Source organism: Theropithecus gelada, chromosome 16 (assembly GCF_003255815.1).
Source record: "Theropithecus gelada isolate Dixy chromosome 16, Tgel_1.0, whole genome shotgun sequence".
Classification (NCBI taxonomy): domain Eukaryota; kingdom Metazoa; phylum Chordata; class Mammalia; order Primates; family Cercopithecidae; genus Theropithecus; species Theropithecus gelada.
The window spans coordinates 38145752-38162176 of record NC_037684.1 but is presented as its reverse complement, the minus strand read 5'-3'; the positions used below and the strand labels follow the sequence as shown (position 1 = coordinate 38162176).

Here is a 16425-nt window from a genome sequence, read left to right as displayed (position 1 = left end):
AAAATCTTTTTTTTTTTTTTTTGAGACGGAGTCTCGCTCTGTCACCCAGGCTGGAGTGCAGTGGCCGGATCTCAGCTCACTGCAAGCTCCGCCTCCCGGGTTCACGCCATTCTCCGGCCTCAGCCTCCCGAGTAGCTGGGACTACAGGCGCCCGCCACCTCGCCCGGCTAGTTTTTTGTATTTCTTAATAGAGACGGGGTTTCACCGTGTTAGCCAGGATGGTCTCGATCTCCCAACCTCGTGATCCGCCCGTCTCGGCCTCCCAAAGTGCTGGGATTACAGGCTTGAGCCACCGCGCCCGGCCTAAAATAAAATCTTAAAGATGCATCAGATGTATAACTCGTGACCTCTGTGGTCAAGTTTTATGTCAGCTGAGTCCCTGACTTCTCTGAGTTGTGACTCTCTGGAGATGGTTCCCAATTGGTTCTCTTGCCAGTTCTGACAATATCTCCATGGTCCATTCCACAAGTCAGAACACCAAGGCTCAGAAGCAACAGCCTGAGGGGCTTGTCCAATAGCCCTCAGCTTGCTGATGGGCACCAGTGCTGAGACACAAACTGTCTTTTGTGTAAATCTTCATATTCTTCCGCACTCATGTGCCAAATGAAAAAACCACTTTGAAGTCTTAACCAGCGGTGGCCATAAGACGTGAGGAATGAAAAGCATGCTCATGCCTGTAATCCCAGCACTTTGGGAGGCTGAGGTGGGAGGATCGCCTGAGTCCAGGAGTTCAAGACCAGCCTAGGCAACATAGTGAGACCCCCGTCTCTAAAAAACATTTTTTTTAAAAAAAAGCTATAACTGATTCTTCTAATAACATTGACAAGTTTTCTGCTGGATGAAGCACTTAAGGTGGGGAAGAGAGAAATGATGCTTTTTTGTTTCTGTTTTTGTCTTTTTTGAGTCTGGTGTGTTTAATAAGGTTTTTTTTTTTTTTAAAAAAACAAATCTTATAGTAGAATAGATTATACTTTTACATTGAAAATCTAGAAAGCATGGAAATGTAGAAAGAAAATATATATATCTTAGGTTGGTGCAAAAGTAATTATGGGCCGGGCATAATGGCTCACGTCTGTAATCCCAGCACTCTGGGAGGCTGAGGCAGGCAGATCACCTGAGGTCAGGAGTTCAAGACCAACCTGATCAACATGGTGAAACCCCGTCTTTACTAAAAATACATGGTGATGGGTGCCTGTAATCCCAGCTACTCAGGAGGCTGAGGCAGGAGAATCGCTTGAACCAGGGAGACAGAGGCTGCTGTGAGCCGAGACTGCACCACTGCACTCCAGCCTGGGCAACAGAGCAAGACTCCATTTAAAAAAAAAAGAAAAAAAAGTAATTGCGGGTTTTGCCATAAATGTAATGGCAAAAATTGCAATTACTTATGCACCAACCTAATATTTTTAATACTTCCAGCCCCAAACAATTGTAAACCTTTTGAAGGTGTCTTTTGTGCTAGTGGGATGACGCTTGCTTGTCCTCATGCACTGAGCCTCCCCTACGTATGTGGCAGATCTAGAGTCGCACGAGGCAAAGCTCTTGCTTGAGGTACTTGCAGTCAGGAGCAGCCGCACCACTCACAGCGCCCAGGGCGAAATGAACATTGTTCACATGCCTAAAACTTGTGTTTAATTAAGAACACAAGTTCTTGGCCCGGCACAGTGGCTGACGCCTGTAATCCCAACACTTTGGGAGGCCGAGGGAGGAGGATTGCTTGAGCCCAAGAGTTCGAGACCAGCCTGAGCAACATAGTGAGGCCCCGTCTCTATTTAATATAGAATAAAAAAATAAGAGAGAGAGAGAGAGAGAGAGAGAGAGAGAGAGAAAGGAACACAAGTTCTTAAAGTCATGACCAAGTACGTCTTTCACAAGAAGTCATACAAAGAAGAGAAAAGGGCCTCTTGTTTTAAAACATTAATAATTGCACACCCACGTTCCTAGCATTATTAAACAATAGACAAAAGGTGGAAGCAACACGGGCACCCATGAGGGATAAATGGATAAACAAGGTGTGGCGTACTTATGTACAATGGGGCATTCTTCAGCCTTATCAAGGAAGGAAATTCTGACACATACGACAACATGGATGAACCTTGAGGACATTAATCGAAGTGAAATAAGCCAGTTATGAAAGGACAAATGCTTCCACTTCTATGAGGTGCCTGGAAGAGTCAAACTAATAGAGATAGAAAGCAGAATAGTGGTTGTCAGAGCCTGGGGGAAGAAGGGATAGGGAGCTAGTGCGTAATGGGCACAGAGTTTCAGTTTGGGAAGATGAAAAAGTTCTGGACGTGGATGGTGGAGAAGGGTGCATGACAATGGGAACGTGCTTAATGCCACCGAACTATACATTTAAACATGGTTTAAAGTGGCCAATTTAGTGTTATGTATATTTTACCACCATTAACAATTTTTAAAAGAGTACAAAAAAATCATTAAGAATTTCAAGATGCAGCTGGGAGCAGTGGCTCATGACTGTAATCCCAGCACTTTGGGAAGCTGAGGCGGGCGGGTCACCTGAGGCCGGGAGCTCGAGACCAGCCTGGCTCACATGGTGAAACCCTGTCTCTGCTAAAAAAACAAAAAATTAGCTGGGTGTGGTGGCAGATACCTGTAATCCCAGCTTCTTGGGAGGCTGAGGCAGGAGAATTGCTTGAACCCAGGAGGCGAAAGCTGCAGTGAGCTGAGATCGCACCACTGCACTCCAGCCTGGGCAACAAGAGCAAAACTCTGTCTCAAAAATAAACAAACAAACAAACAAATAAATAAATAAATAAATACCAAATGTGGAGTTCTTCTCGGCACAGGGCCCTGTGTGACTGCACAGGCTGCACGTCTGTGAAGCCAGCTCTGCTCGCCCTCAATCAGAAAAGGCTTTCCCTGGAGAAAGAATTACCCTCTGCATGAACCGTTCAGGAAGTCTGTTCCATTCCCGCTCCCCTTTCTCATCTTTTCCTCCTGTTTTCATTTTCTCCCTATTCTATTTCCAATCCCCTTTTCTCTTTCTCCTCACCCTCTGCCCTGCTGTCTGTAACCCAAACCCATGGGAAAACGGTGGTAAAGCGACTAAAAGAACTTACTTGCTTTGTATTTGGGCAGTATCCAAAAAGCCAGAATTAGGATTATCACCAGCAGCAGCAGTAATAACCCCGGAAGCAGTAGCTTCAGACAGAAAGGACAGCTGTCTCCGCCTGGAAGAAGACAGCATCCACTGGTGACCATAGCATTTTCTTTGCCAATGACGTTAAGCCAGCAAGTGTTTTAGAAAAGGTGATGTCTCCCAATTTAACCAATGTACTATGCACCCAGGTTCCCAAATGGTCATGACATCTGCCACTTATGGGACTTACTAGTCAATAAAGTTATTGACTGGGCGTGGTGGCTCACACCTGTAATCCCAGCACTTTCGGAGATCAAGGACGGAGGATCGCCTGAGTCCAGGAGTTTGAGACCAGCCTGGGCAACATAGTGAGGCCCTTGTTTCTACAAAATAAATAAATACATAAAAATTAGCCAGGTGTGATGGCATGTGCCTATGATCCCAGCTACTCAGGAGGCTGAGGCAGGGGGAATCGCTTGACCCCAGGAGGTGGAGGCTGCAGTGAGCTACGACTGTGCCACTGTACTCCAGCCTGAGTGACAAAACCAGACCCTGTCTCAATAAATAAATAAGTTAAGAAATAAATAAAAATAGCCCGGGCGCAGTGGCTCACACCTGTAATCCTAGCACTTTGGGAGGCCAAGGCAGGTAGATCACCCGAGGTCAGGAGTTTGAGACCAGCCTGGCCAACATGGTGAAACCCCGTCTCTACCCAAAATACAAAAATTAGCTGGGCCTGGTGGCATGTGCCTGTAGTTCCAGCTACTTGGGAGACTGAGGCATGAGAATCACTTGAACCCGGGAGGCAGAGGTTGCAGTGAGCCGAGATCGTGCCATTGCACTCCAGACTGGGTGCGACTCCATCTCAAAATAAATAAATAAATACATAATAAAATAAGTAAAAATAATAAAGTTTAAAAAGTCATGAGCAAGCACATCTTCCACAGTGGTCATCCAAAGAAAAGAAAAGCAACGTTTCTGGGGTCATAAGCACCAGAAAAGCCTGGGTGTTTACTGGGCGAGGCCCTGAGCCCTGGCAGCACGTTTCGTGTCATCCAAACAGCTGCCAGTTTTTGAGTTTTAGCTGCAGGCCAGGCACTGTGTTAGGCACTTAGCCTGTGTTGTCTGACTTATCCTCTTGGCATCATTCGCATTTTATAGATGAAGTGAGTAAGGCTTAGGGAGGTGAAATGACTTTCCTAAGGTCACACAGCCAGTGAATGGAAGGGCTGTGACTCATAGCCAAATGCCTGACTCCAGCAGGCTGCCTCACTTGTTAGACCACCCTCACTGAATACCAGGGCGTAGGTTCTGTTCTGAGGATGTGGCTGGCTGGAGTGGTCAATGTCCAAGCATGCCTTGTGCCTTTGCTAACCTAGTTTTTCTTTTTCTTTTTCTTTTTTCTTTCAGACAGGGTCTCGCTCTGTTGTGCAGGCTGGAGCGCAGGGCACAATGATCATAGCTCACTGCAGCCTCCACTTCTCAGGCTCAAGCAATCCTCCTACCTCATCCTCTGAGTAGCTGAGACCACAGGCATGCACCACCACACCCGGCTAATTTTTTTTATTTTCTGTAGAGACAGGGGTTTTGCCATGTTGCCCAGGCTGGTCTCAAACTCCTGGGCTCAAGTGATCTGCCAGTCACAACCTTCCAAAGTGCTGGGATTACAGGTGTGAGTCACTGCACACGATCTAGTTTTCCTTCTATCCTTCTACCTTGACAAATGCACCCTCAGAAGGACCTGGAAGGTCAGGTTTGAATCTGGAATTCTCAGACTTTCCAGAGTTTGGCATCAGGACGTGGCAGCATGGACCGAACCCACGGAAGTCCCGGGCTGCCCCACTTCCCACCTGGGCTCTGACCTGCACCCTAAGGGGCTTTGCATGCGCGTGGACGCCCCAGCCCACATGTGCAAACACCATCCACACCTCCCATAAACAGCTCCCTTGGCTCAGGTCCAGGAATGCTCATACCTTCACTGTGGGCCACCCTCAGGAGGATGAGCTGGGGGAGAGACTGGTACAGGCCCTGGAAATGGGTTCTGATCTGATTGGGCAGGGGATCTAGGTCCAGGTATCCAGAGTGTGGAGCAGAAAAGTGGGAGTATAGGGTCCAGGTGGGCGCATCCCCATGGCTCCCTGAACCTCTCAGCCTAGGGGAAGGTACATAGCCCGGAGGTACCAGACCAGAGCCCTCCACAGAGCTTGGCCAGGGGCGCCTCTAGCCCTGAGCCAAGGGTGGTGCAGGACTCTGGACTCACCATTGTTAGCAGTGGAGCAACAAACAGCCAAGCAGGAAGGCATGGGTATTAGAAATCAGTACAAGACGGCCAGGCGCAGTGGCTCACGCCTGTTATCCCAGCACTTTGGGAGGCCGAGGTGGGCAGATCACTTGAGGCCAGGAGTTTGAGACCAGCCTGGCCAACATGGTGAAAACCCATCTCTACTGAAAATACAGAAATTAACCAAGCGTGGTGGCGGGTGCCTGTAGTCCCAGCTACTCAGGAGGCTGAGGCACGAGAATCTCTAGAATCTGCGAGGCAGAGGTTGCAATGAGCCGAGATTGCAGCACTGCACTCCAGCCTGGGCAACAGAGTGACATTCTGTCTCAAAGAAAAAAAAAAAGTAAAAGAGAAAGAAAGAAAGAAAGAAAGAAAGAAGGAAGGAAGGAGGGAGGGAGGGAAGGAAGGAAGGAAGGAAGGAAGGAAGGAAGGAAGGAAGGAAGGAAAGAAAGAAATGCATACAACATGACAAAAAAAAAAAAAAAAAAAGAAAACCGACCTGGCAGTTCCAAGAGAGGTGCAAATTGGAAGAGGAGGGCAGAAAGTTTCACCACAAGTCCCCCTCCTGCTCCAGCTTCTAGGCTTTTCTATGGTTCCTTTATGGCAGAAAGCAACCCCATGAGAGTTTGCATGGACTCTATCATAGGGACCCTCCATGCGGAAGCAGGTGACCACGGTGGGAAATGGGCGGGCAGAGGAGCAGCTGCAGTTTCTGGAAGCGAGTTCAGACCTGGCTGAAAGAACTCAGGTTGCTCTTACCTGTTGAGGGCATGGTGACAGTTTGACTGTAGGCTGCATAGTCAGGCAATCTGTTTTTAGCTTCACACCTATACTCTTCCTCTTCTCCAGGATTCTTCCTGGTTAACTTAAATTCAGCAGACTCCCTGTCGTACTTGGAAATAGCTGGTGATATGGCAATATGCTTTTCAAAGAAAGTGTAATTGATGGGCAGCGAGCCATTGACTGAGAGGCAATGTAATGTTATATGTCGGTGTGTTTCTGTTTGAATGACCATAATGTTCAGCACTGGGGCAGTCACCGGGTCTGGAAGAATGAAAGTGAACATGAAAAGGATAAACAGACTGGGCACGCTCACTCAGACCACAAATATGGGTGGAACCCTTACTCCATTCCAGGCTGTGGAACCAAGATGAATGATCCCCTTCCTGAGAAGTCAAGAAGCTCACGGCCCACTGGGAAAGGCCAATGGGCATGTGGCCAACCCCGTGCAGTGTGGGGTTAGCCGAGGTTCTCAGCCCAGTGCTGAGAAAGCCAGAGAGTGGAGGGTATCTCTCTGCTTTGAGGAACTGGGGTACAAGGTTGCCCTTCCTAGAATTCACAATCTATTTATTGTTAATAATGAATATAATTTTGTCAATGATCCAGTTCTAAGTATGAAGTTGAGAAGTGGTTTTTTATGTTTATTTTTCATAGACATAGGGTCTTACCATGTTGGCCAGGTCGGTCTTGAACTCCTGGCCTCAAGTGATCCTCCCACCTTGAATTCCCAAAGTGCTGGGGTTATAGGCAGAAGCCACCACACTCGGCCCAAGATGTGCTTTTATTCTCATTCCTTGTAAATTTACAGTGGGATTTTTTAATCCAAAAATATCATTTTCTTTTCAATGTATTTATTTATTCGGAGACAGGGTCTTGCTCTGTCAACCATGCTGGAGTGAAGTGGCACAATTATAGCTCACTGTAACCTCAAACTCCCGGGCTCAAGTGATCCTCCTGCCTCAGCGTCCCCTGGAGCTGGGACTACAGGTGCACACTGCTGGCTAATTTTTAAATGTTTTGTGGAGACAGGGTCTCGCTATGTTGCCCGGGCTGGTCTCAAACTCTTGGCTTCAAGTGATTTTCCCACCTCAGCCTCCCAAAGTGCTGGGATTTCAGGTGTGAGCCACCACGCCCAGCCCCAAAAATATCGTTTTCTCTAACGGTACTTTTATTTATAGAACTCAGCTGCAAGCCGGGCGCGGTGGCTCAAGCCTGTAATCCCAGCACTTTGGGAGGCTGAGACGGGCGGATCACAAGGTCAGGAGATCGAGACTATCCTGGCTAACACGGTGAAACCCCGTCTCTACTAAAAAATACAAAAAACTAGCCGGGCGAGGTGGCGGGCGCCTGTGGTCCCAGCTACTCCGGAGGCTGAGGCAGGAGAATGGCGTAAACCCGGGAGGCGGAGCTTGCAGTGAGCTGAGATCCGGCCACTGCACTCCAGCCTGGGCGACAGAGCCAGACTCAGTCTCAAAAAAAAAAAAAAAAAAAAAAAGAACTCAGCTGCACAATTATCTTTCACTTCCTCCGAAGAGCAGGAGTAACCCTGCTAGCTAGATTCAAGAGAAACTCTCAACAGGAAATGGGTCTGCTACACTCTGTTAGATCATAGCCTATTCTATAACCTAACAGAAAAACCCAGCTATACATTTTATTATATATGTATTAATAAGACAGTATTATAGGAACGGAAGAAAAGTTGTTAGGTATCTATCGTGTGCCAGGCATGCCATTCACATGATCTCATTTGACCTTCACGACAGTCCTGCAGTGTGGATAGTATCATACCCATTCCACAGATGAACCAACTGTGCTTCAGAGAGATTGAGAAATTTGCCCAACGTCACACAGCTAGTAAATGGCTCAGTCAGCACTGACTTCAAGAGTCCATACTTAAAAACAATTTTTTTTAAAAAATGTACTTTCTTTTTTGAGACGCAGTCTCACTCTGTTGTCCAGGCTGGAGTGCAGTGGCACGATCTTGGCTCATTGCAACCTCTACCTCCCAGGTTCAAGCAACTCTCCTGCCTCAGCCTCCCAAGTAGCTGGGGATTACAGGTGCCCACCACCATGCCTGGCTAACTTTTGTATTTTTAGTACAGACAGGGTTTCACCATGTTGGCCAGACTGGTCTTGAACTACTGACCTCAAGTGATCTGCCCCCACTCAACCTCCCAAAGTGCTGGGATTACAGGCGTGAGCCACCGTAGCCGGCCCTGTGTTCTCTTTAAACATTTGATGAGTGAGCACTTTGGGAGGCCGAGGCGGGCGGTTCATGAGGTCAGGAGATTGAGACCATCCTGGCTAACATGGTGAAACCCCGTCTCCAGTAAAAATACAAAAAAAAAAAAAATTAGCCGGGCGTGGTAGCGGGTGCCTATAGTCCCAGCTACTAGGGAGGCTGAGGCAGGAGAATGGCATGAACTCGGGAGGCAGAGCTTGCAGTGAGCTGAGATGGCGCCACTGCACTCCAGCCTGGGCGACAGAGCAAGACTCTGTCTCAAAAAAAAATAAAAATAAAAAATTGATGAGTGAATCAGTGGTTAATGAATTTGTGTTTATGGCTCATAGTTTCAACCTTGACTGGGTTGGGGACAACACTGTGTTTTAGGCCTCATTAAAAACCCAGTAGCACAATTGCTTGCACAGAGTAGGTACTCAGTAGTGCCTGTTGATCTGCCCTAACTGAAGATAATACAGTTTTATAATCTACCAAGATAGTTTTATTACCGGACTGTGTAATTACCCTAACAAATTGCAGGAAGGTCGTGCACAGAAAACATATGAACCGATGGGCTTATCGCCCAGTGCAGCAGGAGTCTGACCACTAGAGAATACCATCAGCTATGTTCCTGCCCTCACAAATCCATCGTGTTCCAGTACCATGTTTGCAGGGATTTTCCCCCTCCTTCTTCCTTTTCCTTTCACAAGGAATATACTCAGTTTATGTCCAAAGATCATTGGGATTTTTTTTTTTCTTGAGACAGGGTCTCTCTCTGTCACCCAGGCTGGTGTGCGGTGGTGCAATCACAGCTCACTGCAGCCTTCAACTCCTGAGCTGAGGCAATCCTCCCAACTCAGCCTCCTGAGTAGTTGGCACTATAGGCACGCCACCATGCTCAGCTACATATATATATATATATATATTTTTTTTTTTTTTTTTTTTTTGAGACGGAGTCTCGCTCTGTCGCCCAGGCTGGAGTGCTGTGGCCGGATCTCAGCTCACTGCAAGCTCCGCCTCCCGGGTTCCCGCCATTCTCCTGCCTCAGGCTCCCAAGTAGCTGGGACTACAGGAGCCCGCCACCTCGCCCGGCTAATTTTTTGTATTTTTTAGTAGAGACGGGGTTTCACCGTGTTAGCCAGGATGGTCTCGATCTCCTGACCTCGTGATCCACCCGTCTCGGCCTCCCAAAGTGCTGGGATTACAGGCTTGAGCCACCGCGCCCGGCCAATATATTTTAACTTTTTGTAGACACATGGTCTCCATATAATGCTCAGGCTGGTCTCAAACTCCTGGGCTCGGGTGATCCTCCTGCCTCGGTCTCCCAAAGTGCTGAGATTACACCTGTGAGCCACTGCACCTGGCCAAGATAATGGGTTCTAACCTGGAGTCTGTAGCATCCTCTAAAACCTTATGCAGAAATTTGTATCTGCAGCTTTATGAATATTTCTCTGGAGAAGGTATTCATTGCTATCATTAGATTATTAAGACAGTTATAACCTAAAAAGCTAAGAATCACTGAGCTACAGCAATGTCACCCAGTAGAACTTTCTGTGATGATGGGAATGGTCTACATCTGTGTTGTCCAATGTGGTGGCCACCAGCTACAGGTGTGGCTACCAAAGCCTTGAAATGTAACTAATGAGACTGTGGAGTGAAATTTTTTATTTCATCTAATTTTCATTAACTTGATTTCAATTATGACATGTGCTTGTAATCCCAGCTATTCAGGATGCTGAGGTGGGAGGATCTCTTAAGAACAGGAGTTTGAGACTGCGGTGGACTTTGATTTCCTGTGAGTAGCCTCTGCACTCCAGCCTGGGTGACATAGGCTATTAAATTAATAAATTTTGGCCAGGAGCGGTGGCACACGCCTGTAATCCCAGCACTTTGGGAGGCTGAGGTGGGTGAATCACCTAAGGTCAGGAGTTCAAGACCAGCCTGGTCAACATGGTGAAACCCCATCTCTATTAAAAATACAAAAATTAGCTGGACGTGGTGGTACGTGCCTGTAATCCCAGCCACTTGGGAGGCTGAGGTGGGAGAATTACTTGAACTGAAAGGCAGAGGTTGCAGTGAGCTGAGATCATGCCACTGCACTCCAGCCTGGGTGACAGGGCGAGATTCCATCTCAAAAAAAAAAAGAAAGAAAGAAAGAAAGAAAATAAAACAAAATAAACAAATTTAAACAGTATCATACTGGATAGCATAGACATAGAGGACCACTCAAGAGTTCTCAGGAAGTCAGGGTCCCTGTGCTTTGAAGACTCCAGGTGTAACATACATGTGTTTCCTAGAAGACTTTTTCCTCTCCCAGGAGTCCATTATCAAGGTCACCTTCACAGATGAGGCCCTTAATGCTAGGCAGTAACAAGCTTGGGATGGGAAAATGGGACAGAAAAACATAGCAGTGAGTGCTAGCAGAGGGGCCCCGGACACTAAGGAAGCGGTGGGAAGGGCCTGGGGCTTTGAAGACCCTCTCCATGGGGCCCAAGGCTTCAGAAAAAAAAAAAAAAAAAAAAAAAAAGTGATTTTTGCCCACACAATGGGAATCACAGAATAAAGTTCCTAGAAAAGACCTCAACAATTATTGTTGAGATATAAGACTTTTGCCTAAAGATATAAGACTATTACCTGACATGGTCGAAAGTCTTTGAAAGAGAAGGTGAAATGGAATTATTAAGAATAGAGAACTCACTGGGCGCAGTGGCTCACCCCTGTAATCCCAGCACTTTGGGAGGCTGAGGCAGGCGGATCACCTGATGTCAGGAGTTCGAGATCAGCCTGACCAACATGGTGAAACCTCGTCTCAAGTAAAAATACAAAAATTAGCCAGGTGTGGTGATGGGTGCCTATAATCCCAGCTACTTGAGAGGCTGAGGCAGGAGAATGCCTTAAACCCGGGAGGCGGAGTTTGCAGTGGACCAAGATTGTACCACTGTACTCCAGCCTGGGCAACAGAGTGAGACTCTGTTTCAAAAAAAAAAAAAAAGAATACAGATCTCAAAAATTAAAAAATTAAAAATACTTCCTGTTGACCAGGTCTAAAAATAAATAAAAAATAAAAAAAGAATAAAGATCGCAGTAACACACTTTCCAGTTTGTTGAGTGTTCGCAAGGGTCATGGAGAGCCCCTCATAGAACCAGAAAAGACCCTATAAATTATAGGGCTCCAAGGAACAGGTGCTCTACTTACCGACAATTGTGAAGTTGAAGTCACGGCTGTATTTTGAACAGCTGTAAACTTGGGCTTTGCATTTGTAGGGGCCTGATTCATGGGCTTCTGTGATGCTTAGGTTAAAAATTGCAGGTTCACCTTTTCCATTCTGGGTTCCCAGGTGTGTCTTATGTCGAAACAATGAATAGGTGATCTGCAGTGATTTGTTCTTATGGGAGCAAAACATAGATACATTTTGACCCTTCATAACCACATTAGTCTTCGAGTCCAAACATGGAGAAGGGAATTCTGAAAAACAAAATGACACAAGAAAAAGTCCTTGTTAAGATCCTGGCTGGTCAAGGTGGCTCATGCCTGTAATCCCAGCACTTTGGGAGGCCAAGGCAGGTGGATCACTTGAGGCCATGAGTTCGAGACCAGCCTGGGCAACATGGCAAAACCCTGTCTCTACTAAAAATACAAAAATTAGCCAGCACGGTGGCGGGCACCTGTAATCCCAGCTACTCAGGAGGCCAAGGCAGGAGAAGTGCTTAAACCCGGAAGGTGGAGGTTGCAGTGAGCCAAGATCATGCCACTGCACTCCAGCCTGGGCGACAGAGTAATACTATTTCAAAAAATAAAAATAAAAAATAGGCCGGGCGCGGTGGCTCAAGCCTGTAATCCCAGCACTTTGGGAGGCCGAGGCGGGTGGATCACGAGGTCAGGAGATCGAGACCATCCTGGCTAACATGGTGAAACCCCGTCTCTACTAAAAATACAAAAAAAAAAACTAGCCGGGCGTGGTGGCGGGCGCCTGTAGTCCCAGCTACTCGGAGGCTGAGGCAGGAGAATGGCGTAAAACCCGGGAGGCGGAGCTTGCAGTGAGCTGAGATCCGGCCCCTGCACTCCAGCCTGGGTGACACAGCGAGACTCTGTCTCAAAAAAAAATAAATAAATAAATAAATAAATAAACAAAAAGTTATTGAAGCTGGGTGTGGTGGTTCACGCCTATAATCCTAGCACTTTGGAAGGCTGTGGTGGGAGGATCGCTTGAGGTCAGGAGTTCGAGAACAGCCTGGGCAACATAGAGAGCCCTCATCTCTAATTTTTAGAAAGCAAAACAGAACAAACAAAACATAGCTGGGACCAGTGGATGGCTTGGGTGGAAGACAGATTTAGACTCTTCAAAAATGCTTTTAAAAATGCAATAAACTCTTCTCCCACTCTTTGATCTGGACAATTAACATTTTCTCAGTCTTACATAAACTCAACTTTTTTTTTTTTTTTTTTTTTTTTTTTTTTTTGAGACAGAGTCTCACTCCGTTGCCCAGGCTGCAGTGCAGTGGCATGATCTTGACTTACCACAGCCTTGAACTTTCAGGCTCAACTGATCCTCCTGCCTCAGCCTCCTGAGCAGCTGGGACGATAGGCACACGTCATCATGCCCAGCTAAGTTTTGTAGTTTTGGTAGAGACAGTGTTTCACCATGTTGGCCAGGCTGGTCTCGAACTCCTGACCTCAAGTGACTGCCTGCCTCAGCCTCCCACAGTGCCGGGATTACAGGTGTGAGTCACTGTGCCCCGCCATATAAACTCAACTTTAAGACAAGACTTAAACTACCTTTCCAACCAAATAGCCAACCCTAAGTTTTTTCTAATATAGGAATGCTAGAGTGTTTGTGGCCAGTAAACATGAAAAAAGATGCTCAACTTCACAAGTGATGAAGCAACTACAAATTAAAACAACACTGAGATATCATTTTTCACTCATCAGATTGGCATAAATTTTAAAAATGATTGGCCAGGCACGGTGGCTCACGCCTGTAATCCCAGCAATCTGGGAGGCCGAGGTGGGCAGATCTCTTGAGTCCAGGAGTTCGAGACCAGCCTGGGTAAATGGTGAAACCCTGCCTCTACTAAAAATACAAAAATTAGCTGGGCATGATGGCGCACACCTGTATGGCACACTACTTGGGAGGCAGCAAAAGCGGGAGGATCAATTGAGCTTGGAAGGTCAAGGCTGCAGAAAGCTGAGATCTCACCACTGCACTCCAATCTGGGCGACAGAGCAGAGACTCTGTCTCAGAGAAAGAAAGAAAGAAAAAAAAAAACCTAAATAAAATTAAAAGTGATTATATCCACCGTTGGGGAGTGGGTGTCACCGTTGGTGACAGATAGGATACGATCAGCCTTGTTGGGAGGGCAACTTAGCAGGGTCTGTAACAATTTAAATGTGTATGCCCTCTGACCTTGCAATTTCAATTCTAGAATTTCATTCTACAGAGATGCTTTCAAGCTCTCAAGCATCCATAAAGAATGTTTTGTACAAGGATGTTTACTGTAGCATTGTTTATATTGCCCCCAAAAAGTGGAACAATAAATAAGGATGGCTGAAAGAATCATGGCTGAGTCTTAAAACACCATGCAGCTGTTGAAAAAGAGGAACTGAGGCCGGGTGTAGTAGCTCATGCCTGTAACCCCAGCACTTTGGGAGGCCGAGGCGGGAGGATCACGAGGTCAAGAGTTCAAGAACAGCTTTGCCAACATGGTGAAACCCCGCCTCTACCAAAAAAACAATACAAAAATTAGTCAGGCATGGTGGCACCTGTAATCCCAGCTACTCGAGAGGCTGAGGCAGGAGGATCCCTTGAAACCAGGAGGCAGAGGTCACAGTGAGCTGAGATGGCGCCACTGTACTCCAGCCTGGGCAACAAGGTGAAACTCTGTCTCAAACAAACAAACAAACAAACAAAAAAAGAAAGAAAAAGATGAGCTAAATCGATATCTACTACTTAGAAAAGATGTCTATAATATATTAAGTTAAAAGAAAGTCACAGACGAGTTTATTTACTATGATACCAAATACAAAATGACTGTTGATAGCAGTTGCTTCTGGAAGTAGGAGGGGGAGAAGGATTGGAGGAGGATTGTAATGGAACTTTTACATTTTATACAGTAACAACAACCACTTTGACTATCACTTATGGATGGTTTACCATATGTCTGGCACTGTGATGAGGAGCAAGGATTGTCTCCTTTGATCTGCACACTAGCCTACCACGTAGGTGCTTTTATTAGCCCACTTCACAGATGAAAGAAATTACGGTGTCTCACGCCTGTAATCCTAGCACTTTGGGAGTCCGAGGAGGATGGATCATGAGGTCAGGAGATCGAGACCATCCTGGCTAACAAGGCGAAACCCCATCTCTACTAAAAATATAAAAAAGTAGCCGGGCTTGGTGACATATGCCTATAGTCCCAGCTACTCGGGAGGCTGAGGCAGGAGAATCGCTTGAACCCAGGAGGCAGAGGTTGCAGTGAGCTGAGATCGCGCCACTGACTCCAGCCTGGGCAACAGAGCAAGACTCCGTCTAAAAAAAAAAAAAAAATAGAAATTAAGGTCAAAGTCGGTATGTCATGAGCTCAGGCTGCTGGCTAGTAACTAGTAGAACCAGAGTTAGACCACTTCCCAATGTATATTTCTAGCGTTGCTTGAATTATTTCACAATAATTCTGTGGGTTTTGTTTTTTTTTGTTTTTTTTTAAGAAATGAGGTCTCGGCCGGGCGCAGTGGCTCGAGCCTGTAATCCCAGCACTTTGGGAGGCCGAGACGGGTGGATCACGAGGTCAGGAGATCGAGACCATCCTGGCCGACACGGTGAAACCCCGTCTCTACTAAAAAAATACAGAAAACTAGCCGGGCGAGGTGGCGGGCGCCTGTAGTCCCAGCTACCAGCTACTCGGGAGGCTGAGACAGGAGAATGGCGTGAACCCAGGAGGCGGAGCTTGCAGTGAGCTGAGATCCGGCCACTGCACTCCAGCCTGGGCGGCAGAGCGACACTCCGTCTCAAAAAAAAAAGAAATGAGGTCTCACTATGTTGTTCAGGCTGGCTTCGAACTCCTGAGCTCAAGCAATCCTACCCCATTAGCCTCCCAAAGTGCTGGGATTACAGGCCTGAGGCACCACGCCCAGTCTGTGTGTTGGCTTTCTAGTTAAAACACAACAACCATAAAACAATAACAAGGAAAGTTAGAAAACTTTCATTGTGAAAATGATTTCAATATTTTGTCACTGAGCCTCAGGAAAAAACGCTGCAATCCCCTCCCTAAAATCATCTTATTTTAAGTAATAGATAATTGAAAAGACCATTCTTTGGTTGTTCATAAAAGTTCAGAAACACTTTCGAATGGACGCTCATGTTGCAATCAGACTGTCTCACCACTTCAACGAAAATGGTTTCAGTAAGAAAGAAGTGAAACTTACCATTTGTTTTCATTGCCTCACAATCCAATACAGCTTTTCTACCTGAAAGAGAGAAAAGGAACACGATTAAGCTCACTTTCCACATGACGCGTTGGCTTAGAGGTTCGAGCCTCAAAATAATAAGGGGAGCTTACATGTGACAGAAGAAAATACGCTCCAGAGAAGGAGCCTGTTCAAATGTCTCCACATTCTCCCAGATGAAGTCCAAGAGGGGGTCAGAAGGCATAGTAGCACCACAGTAGTGAGTCACTCGGAGAACTTCCTCTTTTTCTTGGCCAAGTTAAGGAAATCAGAGGGTTTGGACGAGCTTTGCATAATATGACTGGTTCGTTCGACCAATCTGTTTTCCTCTATGAGTTCCCGTAAGAAGAGAGATATTTGGTAGACTGTCACCCGCCCCCCACACCCCCTGCCACCCGGTCCCACGCTGGCTGGGAAAGAGAAAAGGAGGTAAATCTGACTGTTACATTGTCTATGTAAACCCACCTGATCTCCTTGCTCTGGACTCAGTCTATGCCGAAAGGAGTTTAGTGGAAGTTCGGTTTAGTCTTTGGAAGCAAACTGACTGTCTTAAGCAGATAATACAAATATTGTATCAAAAATGCCTGCTTTTTTTTTTTTTT

The 16425-nt window shown here is 46.5% G+C and overlaps 1 protein-coding gene across 3 annotated transcripts in view; it reads right to left on the bottom strand.

The window, feature by feature from the left end:
* MILR1 (mast cell immunoglobulin like receptor 1) overlaps nt 1-16121 on the bottom strand; it is a 22041-nt gene extending 5920 nt beyond the window's left edge. Inside the window, exons 1-5 of one of the 3 annotated variants that reach the window (XM_025362675.1) lie at nt 15937-16121; nt 15803-15844; nt 11579-11848; nt 6141-6425; nt 3081-3191 (exon numbers count right to left, since the gene is read on the bottom strand). In XM_025362675.1, the coding sequence (XP_025218460.1) occupies nt 3081-3191; nt 6141-6425; nt 11579-11848; nt 15803-15844; nt 15937-15991 (763 nt within the window). In that variant the 5' untranslated portion in view covers nt 15992-16121. The remainder of the gene's footprint in view (nt 1-3080; nt 3192-6140; nt 6426-11578; nt 11849-15802; nt 15845-15936) is intronic. The other 2 variants (XM_025362677.1, XM_025362676.1) reach the window with 2 other exon arrangements.
* Nucleotides 16122-16425: the final 304 nt, after the last annotated feature.